We start from the raw sequence: 14,217 nt of genomic DNA, 5'->3' as shown, positions 1-14,217 counted from the left end.
AGAATCCATCACAAAATTCGCGGGCGTGATCTGCCCAGGAGAAGGCTGGGGAGAAGCTGCGCAGCTGACAGTGGCAGCTGCTGAACGACAACTCGCCCAGCGGCCTGCACACCTTGTTGGCAGGACCCGTCAGTGCCATTTCTGCTGGCTGCAAGAGAAAACGGAGTCTGACCTGCAAGGCATAAATCAAGTGGGACGCTAATCTTCCCCGCGCTGTCCTTCAGCAAGGCAGAGCCAGAAGAAACCATCAGGTACCCCAGAAATAACCAGCACATCGTCTCTATTAGCAGTTCCTTTTCACATTAGGGTCAGTACTACAGGCCCCTTGGGCAGTTAGGAAGAAAGCCTGGAAAAAGCAAGGGCAGCAATATTTAAGTGCCACCCACCCATTCAGCTAATAGACACACAGTCTTCAATTCTGGAAGCAACAACAGCTCCTTTCCCCCAGCCCCACTATTTATAATGCCACACGTGCCAAGTGACATGTTTCTCAGCTGACTTAGCTTGAAAGAGTCATAATTCAGCCAAGCATGCAGAGACCAAAGCATGACTGAAGAGCACGAGCACTTCATGTCAGAGCACATCTTACAGCTTTTTTCCTCCTCTGCAAATTCTATAAATTAGCTTGAATATTTTGTTCAGTTAACTGAAATAACAGACAGATGCTCAAGTGAAGAATTCAATGTATATTTATTATTCACAGTTAATTACTATCTACCAAATGCTGCTGCAGAGTTAAAGGATTAAGTACATAGGCCTTTTTCTTATTTAAACACTGATTTTTTTTTAATATATATACACACACAAGACATACGTCTGCAAGGCTGCATGATATACACCAATTCCAAAATAAGGAAACAATCAAATGGTCCAGGTGTAGAATGCCATAGATTCCTTTTCCAATCACTTTACAAAGAAGGAAGAAAGTGAGTGACAGCTAGCAAGGAGAGGGGGAGAAAGTAATACTCTACAGGATAGCTCTCTCTTTCATCTGCTGGAAAATTAAAGTGTAAGGCAGAGTCCATCTCAGGAATAAAACATTTGTAACACTTAGTACAAAAAAAGGCACCCTCCAACAAAAGATCGCCCGTGCTTCGGCAGGGCGGGAGGAGATCTCCATTGCAGCTTTTGGATTCGTTGGCGGGGTGAAGGGATCCAGCCAAGTGGCCATCAAAAGGAAAAATAATGCAACTGAAGATTGGCACAAAGAGCGGTGCAGTTTGATTTCTTTCCTTTCTGTCCGATCGAATGTCTCACTGCTCTGGTGGAGGAGCAAATGGCCAAAGTAAATGCCATTATGGCGAGGGGTGGGGAATAGTCATCGCACAGCCTGCTGTGAATGGGGAGCAGGGGAGGGAAATCTACTTTTTCAACAGTAACATTGACCTGAGGAGGGAGGAGAAACTGGAGAACAGTGATGCCAGTCCCACTTTTCAAGAGCAACACGACTTCAAGTATTCCCTATCCAGGCCAAAAAGATAGGCTGATTACATGCATCACGTAGAAACATTCGCTAATAGCATAAAGTGTCTTTCAAGCACTATTTCTTGAGGTTCCTCTGCATCATAGTTTTCCATCAAAAGGAATGTACGTTTTAGAGAACATCTCAGGGCTCGTATTTCTCAAATTCCCCCCGTGCCCCTCCCTTCCCCAAAACAGTCTTCCTCATTTTCCCTGGTTATAATTTTCCCCTTTCTCTTACTTCTTTTGAGGCTCCTGGTTGCAGCTCCCCACCTCTGAGCAGCCTAAGCTGCCACTGAATGCCTTGGATTTTTTTTTTCCTTGGAATAAGGAAAGTCAAACAGCAAGACAAATCTTAAAATTAAAGCTCCATCTCTGTTTGTGGATTTTTTTTCTTAAATGTCCATTGGTAAAACCACCCTCCTTTACACCCTTCCCCCCAAAATATTTACACAGGCAGAAAAAATCCTCTGAAAACTCTGGACTGTCCTTTTAACTTAAAAAATAATAAAAAAAGAAAATAAGGGAAGGCACTATGGAAAAAATTACAGAATGTGCTCAACCGTACACCTTTAAGAAAAAACAAAAAAAAAGCTGTCAGCACAGCAAGAGCAGACTTCAGTTGTAAGTTGGAATTTCTCAAAGCAGCTCTGTGACTCAAAAGATAAAAACAAAACAAAAGCCACACAAATTCTTCTCCCTTCCCCTGCTTGGAAGCTGCTGAGCTCCAGAAGAAAGTGCCAAAGGAGAAGAGAAAACAAAAATTAGAGCAACACCTCATCTTTCCCAGGCCAGAAGAGCTGAATGTTGAAGGCAAAAGCAAAAACTGATGATTTTTGTTTTTTTTTAAAGGCAGGACTGTGGATTTGGTTCTTCTCTCATGTCCCTTCATGTCAAGTGAAGACTGCTGGCAGAGAGAGAAAATACCCGCAGAGTTTCTCCCTTTTCCTTTAACTGCATGGCTAGGACTTTATATGGCATTAAAACGTCATGCACTGATGGACAGAGGAGGAGGGGGAAACAAGAAGAGTGAATGAAAGGGGGTAACCCAGGAGCAGCTGAGGAAATTTGTTATTTTCATTTCTTTTCTCTCTCTCTCTTTTTTTTTTTTAAAGATAAGTTTTGGTGTTTAAGTTGAATTCTCCCCCCACCCACTCAGTTCCGTACTGAGTGAAGGAAGATCACCTCACGGTGAAAGGTGATTCAGGTTTTATCGCCGTGTGATTTTTAGGTCACTGGCTGCAGTTAGGCTCTGTATGTGTATTTACTGGTTCTCTGGTTTCTTTAAATAATCTCTAATATTTATCTCTAGATGTTCCGATTCACCGGGGTCACATAGTTGCGTGGAAACATGCCCGTCTGTCCGTGGCAGGCTCCCTTCCACCAGTTGGGGTCAGAATTGTCAAGGACTTGGATAAAGTCTCCACGGCGGAAGCCTAGCTCTCCTTCCTCCTGGGGATCAAAATCAAACAGGGCCTGAACATACGTTGGTTGCTGAAAGAGATGAAAAAAATACAATGTGAGAATCATCCACAGAACAAGACACTTGCTCCCTCAGACAGGAGCTTAGCTTACACCAGGTCTGGCAGTAAACATTTAGGCTGTTTCATTTCTCTGAAAGCCAGCCTCCACCACCTGCAACACGATGCTAAAAAAGGAAAGCATAGCCCATAGAAGACCTTAAAAAAAGAGAGTCAAGTTTTTGTGAAAGAGCTGAAATAAAGATAGCAGATGATGTCTCCAATGTTTCCCTAGTATGCTCCAGTGTTCATGACCTACACCATACATCTGTACTCTACTGCAACACAATTTCTTTTATTTGCCCTGTTTTCACCAACTGACAGCGTGAATATTACTAATCTACCTAATACTGTGATACACTAAGTTTTCCTTAAAAACTGAATGTTGGCATTTTACATACTTTCCTTGAAAGCTCTCCACCGTTCACATATATCAAGAAGTCCTGTTGCAGAGCATTTTGTCTGCTCACCAAATGCTTCCGTGCTTATGGAAAAGCTAAAGGTTCATTAAAAATGCATTTGTATTCTTAAAATTGTGAGGCTAGAAAGGAATTTTCATGCCTGTCATTTTTAGCCATCTCTTTTCTGTTCCTGTTTAGCACTGATCAAACAGCTTAGAGCTGGATTTAATTCAGACACATTGTGGCAAAGGGTGCAGGCAGCACCCACAGAGCAGTACAAACTCCATGCCCCTTGTCTTCAAGCAAGAACTAGAAGGCTGCATTATAGAGGCAGCAGAATTTATCCAAAATTGATGAAAAGATTGAGGTATATCCAACATAACATTTGAATAGCCCTGGGAAATGGAACAAAATAAAGAGTTATACACAAGCTTCTCTGCTGACACTTGGCAGTAATTTTCAGTTTCTGTTAATACTAGCTAGATCCAAAAGAGCAAGCTAGAGATGGTCTATCTGCTACTACCTGTAACCACCTCTTCCCTTGGTTGCACCTCTCCAGGAAAGACCAACACCAAAGCCTCACTGTAACATGCTACTGATGGGCACAGTTCTGGCTGTGCCCCAGTACAGAAAGGAAAGGGAAGATCCTTTCTTACTGTGTCCTAAAATAGGAACATAGCCATTTTTAATTTACAGAAATCAGCAGACGACATTACTTCAGCAGCATCATTTATAAACCTTAAGACAAGCCAAATGTTCAAGCAGCAACAACAACACTTCACCAGAACCAAAGGGGAGACTGGGAGTTAGCAAGTAGGTTTTTACAAACTCCCAGCTTATTACCCAGCTTATTTCCCAGCTTAGGTTTGGCTGCAGGATCCAAAGATACACTTGCGCAGACAAGAAAAACGTCAAAGTCAGCTCCTGTCCATCCCTATTCATTTACTCTAAGATGCAACCCCACTTCGGCCGGTGGGTTGCAATTGCCTAAACAGAGTACACTCTGTGAGGACATTGCTTCTCTTACCTGTGGCACCTGTTCAATGTCCCGGAGAAATATTTGCTGGTTCCTGGAGACAGATGTGGATCTGTGATAATCTACCAGCTCGTTCAAAGAATTGAACTTCACCACCCAGAGGAAATACTTGCCAGCCCCATCCCTAAGCACCTTGAAATGCTGCACATCATTTCCAAACCTGGGAGGAAGGAACGAAGAACAAGAAAAAGCACATTATCAGTACTTTGAGCAGTCGTCTTCTGGGATGGCCAGAACAAAATCAGTCCTGAACATAAAAGCCCCCTTCAGAGCACACTGAAAACAGTGACACTGTGAATACAGATACCAACTGGATGCTGTAAAGGCCATATCTAAAAGCTACTTTTAACTAATTTCTGTAAGACACAAGTGATCAGAGACAGATTCCAAATACTGAATTATTTGAGGTGTAAAAAGAAGTCTGCAATCTCTACATGTTTACTTCTTACAGTAAAACTTCAGTTTAAAGTCAGCTTTTTGAATCTCTCTGAATTTGTAGGATAAGTTTGAGGTCTTTTGGTCAAGGATTCCGGGTTTCAGAACCCCTCTTCTCCCAGATCACATGCAACATTCCAATTTTTTTACACTATATTGCCACATAGCTGGCATCTGGTACCTGTACATTTTGATATTTGTATACAGTCACCTGAGTCACTGAAGACAGTGCACAAAATACCTGGGACACATATCAGAGACTTGGTGGTACAAGTGCAAGGTCACATTAAGGTAGAGGCACAATAGTGCTTTCCACTCCACATTCCCCAAAACAAGATTTCAAAGTGAACACTAACAGCACTTTTTGATTTAGCTCTCCACACAGCAATTTCATGACTGACTCAAACCAATTAAAGTTTGTGCTAGTCTTGCTGTGGTCCTGTGCTTCTCAGTCTCCATCCATCCTCCCCACCCCAGTACTAGTGTGTGTGACAATGTAATGCACAAGCACCAGTCCCAATGTAGGTGAACTGCCAGGAAAAAACTGCCGCGGGGAGGGCAGGACTGCCTCTTCTGGCAGCCGATGTGGACTTCTGCCAACTGTGAAACTACTGTCTAAAAGACCATCTTGCAAAACAGAAAGATCTCTCTCATCTTTCAAAAAAAAAAAAAAAAAAAAAAAAACAAACATCAGAAAATGCACAAAAGGCGATGTTGCACATATACTGATGCAACTTCTTCAATTCTGTGTTAACAATTCTGACAAATATTGGCATTCGGTTAAAGCTATTTTTCCGACAATTTTATTTCGAATAAAGAGGAGCTCCAAGAGGCCCATCAGGATTTTCCAAGAGAAAAGCACATTGATATTTTTCCTTTAGAGTCCAAAACACTGAAAACAGGAGATGATTATTCCTACTTGGCATGCATATTTCCTATACCTTGGCTGAAAATGTGGACACCATCCTGGCTACAAAGCAAATGTGATACATAGGTACTGCCTCAGCTCTTCTTTCCTCAACCTGAGGGTTCCTCTCCATTTCAAATCCTGCAGATCACCTTTTAGAAAAAACTTTTTTTTCCTCCCCAAAGTACATTAAAAAAAAAGCAACTGAGAACTTGCCACCAGATGGCAACACTAAGCTAACAGGCAGGCAGAGATGTGCTGTTACAACTTTAGGTTTTACAAAGAAACACACTTTCTGGAATGAAGCTTCTGTTCATATATAGTGTTCTAGCTTGGATGATTGTACGCAAGGCAGAAGTATAAACATCTCTCTACACTCAGTGGCTTTAATTCAGTTTGTTGGCATGACTCAGTGCTGCTGTACAGGAGGACAAAAATTTGATTACAGACCAAAGAAGAGGAAAAAAAATCCTGTCAAGACAGATCAGTGATAGCAATGGAAAATCCAGCAAATGAGAAATCTTGCATGGATAATCAAGATCTACTGCCTGGCTTCTAAAGAACATCCTGTTCATCTCTGGTAGGAAAAGTGAAGATTACAGAAAGTGGAGAAAAAGGAAAATCAGCTGCTGAGGACTTAATCCCCCCTCGCTTCATGTTAAATTACGTCTCATGCCCTTTCAAATTTGTAATAACTTTATTTTACAGTGGCTTCAGAGGGGCTGAGGTAGGTAGCATGGTAATATGTGGCCCACGGCTAACTAACAGGAACTCCTGATGATTAAGAGCTAGCACATCAAGAAAGGTTATTCAAGGATGAGAACACTTCCTCTTCAGTCCACTGCTTCTAGACTAAGAGTCTCTACCAACATGGAACGCACGGGTGAGATGGAAGAGGCCTTTTTTCCCCACAGTTCCACATCCCAGTGCAAGACAAGATGAATATCTCCAAGACATGGGCCAAGCAGTCATGAAAAACACATCTGGAAGTGTACCAGGCAGACAAAGACAGAAGATGGAACAACAATTTTTGCTTCAGAAGAAGAATGGTGGAAGATAGGAGAGAGGCATGTACACACCTGGCACTTTGTAGCCATCAGGAGGAATTAGATCCTCAAACAAAATGAGAGCAAGTTGTTGCTGCTTAAGCTAGGCAGCAACTTGCCACCAAGGGCAGCCATGTAGCTAATTACAAAGCAAAGTACATATATTCATTCTTACTAAGGAGGGAGTAAATACATATCACTGGAAGAACTGGCACGCTATAGGGCATCTGGAAGATTATTTCTGCTCTTCAGCATTGACAATCACCTGTCCTTTATCCACAAGTCCAAACGAGCAGTAGATGTCCTGATTACCACATCTTATTGCTTCTGGGCATTACTTACTTGACTGAGAGAGAGAAGTCCCCAGGAGCGCTCTCACTCTCCCTGATGAGGAAGGCACCATCGTGTCTCTGTTTGCCTAACATCTCTTCAGCCTTTGCTCGGGGAATCTTTCCAAAAAACCATCTGTGGAGAAAGGGAAGAAAAGGAAACAAAAGAGAAAGTTAAGAACTTTAATCCTCTCATGGAAGGCCCTGACCTAGATATTCGCACTGACATGAAATGATTCCTAACAGAAACAACTAAGCTACACTTCATTGCCACTCTAATACAGGCAACTGAACATCATGCACCCTTTTACACTGTTTCATCTTGGGAATGAAGGCTACTGTGACTTCACGAGCAGGTGCTCACACTAGCCCTATTTCACCTAATTTACCACAGCAGAGATGTGGTAAGAGTGAAATCCTCAAGTTACAGAATTTATCCTCAGAGGGGAAAAAGACTACTCACAATTTAATACACTGTTCACATTGCTTAGCACCCTACTGTAACTGCAGTTTAGCATATAAATGATCACAACAACAACCTAATTTACACAATTGCTTCATAGCAAACTCCAGCTTTGTGAGACTATGAGAACTACCCTATAACTTTGGACAAAGTTGAAAAGTCTACTATGTTCTACAGAGATACCTTAGTAATCAAGCCTCATAACCTAAACACAAATAGACTAAATGCCTACCTCAAGCAAGAAATTCAGTTCCTAACTCTTCCTCTATCTCTAATGGATAAAGTCTTGTGTCTCTAGAAGAAGATGCAAAGTTTTAGTTGTGCAGACTGTATGATGCCATCAACCCAGAGACAAATGAGTCCATGCACTGATGGCCAGTTGCTATGGAACTTCTCTGCGACATAGCAGCGTTTATTTCACTATTAAGACCGAAAGATAATCAGTGGGGAGTAATTACACAGACTTCTTTATTATTTATGCCTCCTAAGGAGAAGCCACCAATGCCTTAGTCGTTATTTGCAGAGCAGACAATGTATAACAGGTTATACGGGATTAAGGACAGAAACATCACTATTTTAACAGATAGGAACCTTAAAAAAAAAAGTAGCATTTGTAAAACTCAAGCGAAACACAGTTTGCTCACAGGTATCTCTTCAGGAACATTACAGCTGCAGAAACAAGATCCTGTCTACGAATCTACCATCCTGCATGAATGAAAATTAGATTTTGTGTCAAAAAGCAACTTACATTCTCTTTTAAATCAGACAGTAGGACATAGTTAATTCAGCAGGCAGAATGACTAGCTTCATTCAGCAGTTGGTTGGTCCTGCAGCGCACAGTTCAACCTTTCTGACCCTAGTGACTGGCATACCAGTGCACTGTGGTTAAAGACAGAGATCACAAGTCGGAAAGCTAAGGCGGGTGCCAGGAGTGGAGTCATAGGCAGGCAGAAAGGGAGAAAAGCCCCCCCACTAGACATATTTAACTTAATTGTAAGTCTTGTTTTTGTTCTTTTCATCTCCTGGTATGGAAAGGACAAGCTCTCTCCCACATCCATCCTATTTCCAGTGACAGAGTATTTAGTATTCCCTTGGTGGTTTTGCACCTGCATTGCTTCTCGGTACCGGCAGTGGTGGCAGAGCCAGCAGCAGGAGTGCCCACATCTCTCCCATTGCACTCTACTGCCTCCAAAATCAGCCAAGAGAAACCATTATGTGCAATTCCTTCAGAATTCAAAGGTAGTACTTTTTTTTCCTGAGCTTTTGGCACAGTTGTGAGAAAGATAAGCAAGTCTTGAACTTTACCTCTGCCAAATATTACATAATGCAAGCTTTATACTATGATTTTAGATATCTTGCCATAGTTCTTACTTACTTATTTCTTATTTCACCTTATTTCCCCCCTCAATTTTACTGAATCATTAAAGAGCAGAAGTGTACAATTCAATTAATGGAAGTAACACTTGCAAAGTAACAACATCAAATTCTCAAAGTTTTCTGCCAGCTGCTTTCAAGGCATTTTAGTTTAAATAGGAGGCAGAGATTAGAAACCTTCCACAATTCTTGAGCTTTCTTGTAGTTTTTATGACTTCACTACCACTTCAGCCATCTGCAGAGTAAAAGGAGCTTGATTTTTAACTATAAAAAAGACAAAGAAAGGAAACCCAATACTTCTGGAGCTTTCACAGATCACAAAGAAACAAAGTAAGTTACTTCGAGGGAATACTGTCTACTTGAGAACCCACATGCAAAGCATCAGAAACTTTCTGCACATAAAAATCTTTCCTACAAACGATGGAAAGAAAATCCCAACATGTCCAAGAGAACTGAGCCAAAGAAAGTGACCACAACATGCCCATAGCTTCCCTTCCGAATGGCTAGGCTTGATAACGTTTGTCTCCAACAAGCTTTGTAATGTAGGTGAAGCTCATCCAGTCAGCACTGCAAAAACAAATCCAGATATTACTGCTGATGCTGCACAGCTAGAGGGAGATGCACTGATTGGTACAACACAGAGTTCACATTGCGTTCAGACTCCTTTCAATCAGCAGTTTGGATATTCTTTTGGCTTCGCTTAGTGCAACCATTTAGCTTGGCTATATTTCCTCCATGTAAGTTACAGTATTGCAAAGTGACACTTCAGCAATGTCTGCAAGAACAGTGTAATAGGAATATAAACAGTTGAGATGCACATACCATGAATCTGACCCAGGCCACTCCATAAACAGCAAATTCTTCCCCTGGCCCCTTAAAAAGAAAAAGGTAGGCCTGCCACTGAACTGCACAGTTGTGCCTTCGCAGGAAGCCTCCCTGCCCAGAGCTTCCTGCAGCTCTTCACTGAGTATCATGGCTATATCTACTTACATCTTTGTTTTGTTAATTGATGTGCAATCCAGATTAACCCTCTGGAGCCCAGGTGACTCATCTGGTGACTGAAGGGCTCCACATTTTCCTTTTGCTTAATTTGCTAATAGTTACAAAGCAAAGTGGAATATTTGCAACATTGAAGCAGGAAGAACAGGACATTTAAGACCAGCTGTGGCACTGGAGGATTTCAGGATCTCAGATCGCAGGACAGGGCTACCATATAAAGCCATTTTTCATTTTCTTTCTCTCCAAACCCTCTTGAAAAGCTCTCGTGCCACCTTCTCACAACACAGTTTGACGCCAGTCTGAGAAAAAGTACATTCCCCTTCTTGCACCCGGTCAGCTGCCTGCAGTTTGCTTTTTGTATGACCAGCTGGACTACTCGGAGAGCTCCGCATTACAGCTAAGCAAACATTATGCTATAAAAGCTTCTGCATAATTTCCCAGGGTTGTTAATGCACTAGTTAAGACTCTCAGCAATGCTGACACATGGAGTTAACTCTCACCATCTAGCTGCCATCAGCAGTTTAAACATCTTCAAAAAAGGTCAAATTAACCATGCTTAAAAATCTTCAAACTCGCCTACTTTCAGGCTCCGACATTGTTCATTCCCTCTTTGGTATCAATAAGTAAAAACCTGACAACTCTCTCTCTATAAACCCAAGATGATTACAGAATGAACAGAGTATCATGATTACAGTAGAACTCAAATGCCTGTAAACTGTTATTACAAGATGTACGAGGACTTAAATTAATGAGAGATGGAAATCATCACGTGCATTTGTGATCCCCAGTGGACTACCAGGATCAGGGAAAACTAGTCTTGTTATTGCAGCAGGCAAGGCTTTATTTAAACAATTTCAGAAGTTTCTTGTGCACCCTTGCTTCGCTTCCCACTTAGCTGCACTAAAGCAGTATATCTTTTCACCTTCTTGGGACATGGTCCCTCAGAATCTTCACTCTGCTGTTTCAAAAGAGTCTTCGGAAAAATAATACTTGATTGTATTTAACTACAATGTCTTCATGATATAATTACAGCCAACAACTAGCAAATCCATCTTCAGCTTTTGTGGGCAACTGAAACACTACAGCTCCTTTTAAAAACCCTGATGACCAGTTTTGCTGCTTCTTCCAAAATCTTCTCTCCCCTTTCACTCTGTCACTCGGAGCTTGCCATTTTCTTGTTCAGATTTTGAAGGAATTCAATTTTTGGCAGAACCGAAGTTCAGCAGAAGACAGCAAAAATACCTGAACTGATGGTGATAAATTATTCAGAATCATGAAACCCTACTATTTTCATATGCTTGCTTCTTTATATTTAAGAGGAAACATTCAAAGAGGTTACTCAAATAAGCTTCTCTGGAGCTGCAAACCAATGCAACTACATCTGCGTAGCAGTACACACTCTTTGAAGTTGGCCTGCTTTGAGAGCACAGCATTGAATCAGATGACCTTAGAGGTCCCATCCAACCTAAATTATCCTATGTACAGAACCACAGGATGTGATAGAGACATACTAAGAATTCAGCTGCAAATATCACTAAACATTCTTCTGGTGAGCTATGAATGCCAACAAATTTTTGCTCTTATCTGCAACCCTCAGTATAAGACAGAATCCTCACCAGAACACAGTATCAAGTTCTAACACCTGGTCTTACCAAATTGTGAAATGGCTAACCACGAATATTTAACATTCCCCTAAGAGAAGTCTATAAATAAATATTTAAAATACTCTTTTTAAAACAAAGCTTGATTAAAACAAAAACAAAAAAACTACATAAAGACTCACAATTTTTTGCTTGTCAAGTTTGAAACTTTATTAATTTCTGGCAAATTTCCCTGAATCTCAGCACTTGTTCTGGAGTCTCTTCTGCAAAGATTAGGCTGACACACCCAATTCTAAGGAGCATAAACACCATTAACAAGAGAGTAATAAGTAAAAAGTGAGCAGATACAACAGCTGGCTGCTACAAGCAGGATACTCCGGATCCTCTTTCTTATCAGGCAAGTCTTGCTCCTTCCCCCTTCCTACCCCTATATCTGATCCCACAGTAAACCGAAAACAGGGAATTCAGCCACTGCTTTTTTTTTTTCCTGGGGTGCTGGTTGTGGTAACAATTGCCTACCAAACTAGTAGTACTGTCTGCTAGTTTAGTCTCTCCCCCCACCATCAGTCTTTCTAACTCTACGTCAAAACACCACAGCCAGCACCAGAAAGGCTGCCAAAATACCGTGCTATAGTGAGCTGTGGAATGAGTTATGGTGAACCCTGCAAGCTGCAGGCAGAGGTACAACCCCACGGCCATCCTTTATCTATCCACACAACTTGAGAGATCTGGTAAGGTACACTTTGCAAAGTGCTCAGCAGCAGACCTCCCTCCTGTCTGAGGGCAAGGTAAGAGCAAGGGAGCCTATTGCCCAAAGCTCTACTTACGGATGTGGTTTCATTTCTATGTAGTTCTTGGGAATGAAGCCATCTTTTCCATTGAGTTCTGCCTTGTACCAATTCTGATCACATTCTTCATTCAAAACCTGAAGGAAACAAACCAAAAAACAAGCTTACTACATTTCAATAGACAGCAAAACTGATTTGGATATTGGTTTATTCTTCCCATTCTTGTTTCAAAGACTGCATTTGCAAGATGAACCTGTAAAAAAAATGGTGCCAGTCATTCTGCTCCACTGTATCCCACAAGACTTCCAGAACTGTTGTGAGCAAAAAGCTGGACCAATAATCTAAAACAGTCAAAGTTTTAGTACCCAAACCACATGCTTTCGTAAGAAAGTCACTGGAAGTCATTATACATCCACAGGTACCTTTCTGTTCAGCAACCTAACTAGACTGACTTCTGTGCCAGAGTATAGTCGACTGTCATCACTACACACTCATTCCAAAATCTGAAAGCCAAGAAATTCTCATTCTTTATCATCTCTAATGATCATTCATTCTGAATTCCTGACAAACCTGCTGATGCTTTCAGCATAAATAGGATTTCATCCAGCTTTTCTACATTAGCACTGGTTACATACTGGATATTTTAATGTTTCTAGGCAACATCTATAATATAGAGAATTTTACGAAACAAACAGACAAACTCATGACAGAACTGGCACAGGCCCAACTGCAGATAAGACTGTCAGCTTCTTTTTTTTGTGCTGATACAGGTTAAAACCAGCTTAAATTAGAGAACAGAAATAGTGACTTGCTTTACTAACATAAAAAAAGCTTCACAGGCAAGTCAAACCTAAACAAATGCAGATGAACAAGGTTTCCCTTTTTTTTTTTTTAGGGATACACTTTTTACTATAACTTCATTCTAATAAAGAAAGTAAGATCAGGAGTTATAAGACAGGAGACATGTTAATAGGTAGCATTAAAAAGTACATAAATCAATACTTCGAAGCATATTTGCTCTCAAAATTTTGGTGCTTTGTTTTTCATTGAATATCTGTCAAGCAGCACAGTGCAAAGGACAAGCCAGGTACTCTCTGAAGCAGCTTCTTGAACAAAGTAGTATCATGCTCCAAAAAGCAAGCCATGCTATAGCTTGAAACCACCTCTCCCTGGATTGATTTTATTTGGTTTTGGAAATCAACCTGACATAGATCCTGCCCCCCTCACCTTTCATTTTGTTTTAGTTTTGACCATAAAGCACTAAAGCAACACTTTTTTCCAGCACTTTCTTCCTTCTCAATTTTCTGAAGTCATTTTTTCCTTTGCAACAAAAAGCTACATCTGATTAAAAAAATCAGATACACTTATAGCCTCAAGTCACAAAAGTGTCACATGATTACAGATGTCTAAGTGGGGGAAGGTGAGGAAATACGAAGAGGAGAAAGAAGATATGCACGCAGGGTATTACAGAACACATCCAGAAATCACATACTAAATATGAATACAGTTACAGTGAAGACATTAACTTAAAAAATAATCTTCATGAGCAATTATGTCCATTTATGGCTTTTTTTTTTTGTTTTTTTGTTTTTTTGTTTTTGCTATCTCACCATGCTCCTCTTCTGGAAGAGTTAGGAGATGAAATAAAAAGGAAAAGCAGAAAGAACAGCTGTAGCCGATGAAAGTGCTTCAGAAAATTAAACTCTCAAAGATCAGTTTTTGCTGCCATCCAACAATTATGCAACATGTTAACACTAATCTGTCCCACTGCTGACTGCTAGATCTGAAAGAGAAAGAAACCTAATCACCTACTGAGATGGTATCCGGTAAAGCAAAAGAAGAGGGGAACAAAATCTG

The 14,217-nt window shown here is 40.9% G+C and overlaps 1 protein-coding gene across 2 annotated transcripts in view; it reads right to left on the bottom strand.

Moving 5' to 3' along the window:
* Positions 1-671: 671 nt before the first annotated feature.
* Positions 672-14,217, bottom strand: part of GRB2 (growth factor receptor bound protein 2) — a 60,066-nt gene continuing 46,520 nt past the window's right edge. For both annotated transcript variants that reach the window (XM_026098989.2, XM_064522599.1), the window contains exons 3-6: positions 12,400-12,497; positions 7,149-7,271; positions 4,410-4,578; positions 672-2,955 (exon numbers count right to left, since the gene is read on the bottom strand). In XM_026098989.2, the coding sequence (XP_025954774.1) occupies positions 2,770-2,955; positions 4,410-4,578; positions 7,149-7,271; positions 12,400-12,497 (576 nt within the window). In that variant the 3' untranslated portion in view covers positions 672-2,769. The remainder of the gene's footprint in view (positions 2,956-4,409; positions 4,579-7,148; positions 7,272-12,399; positions 12,498-14,217) is intronic.

This window comes from Dromaius novaehollandiae, chromosome 18 (genome assembly GCF_036370855.1).
Source record: "Dromaius novaehollandiae isolate bDroNov1 chromosome 18, bDroNov1.hap1, whole genome shotgun sequence".
NCBI lineage: Eukaryota > Metazoa > Chordata > Aves > Casuariiformes > Dromaiidae > Dromaius > Dromaius novaehollandiae.
This window is presented reverse-complemented; position numbering and strand designations above follow the sequence as displayed.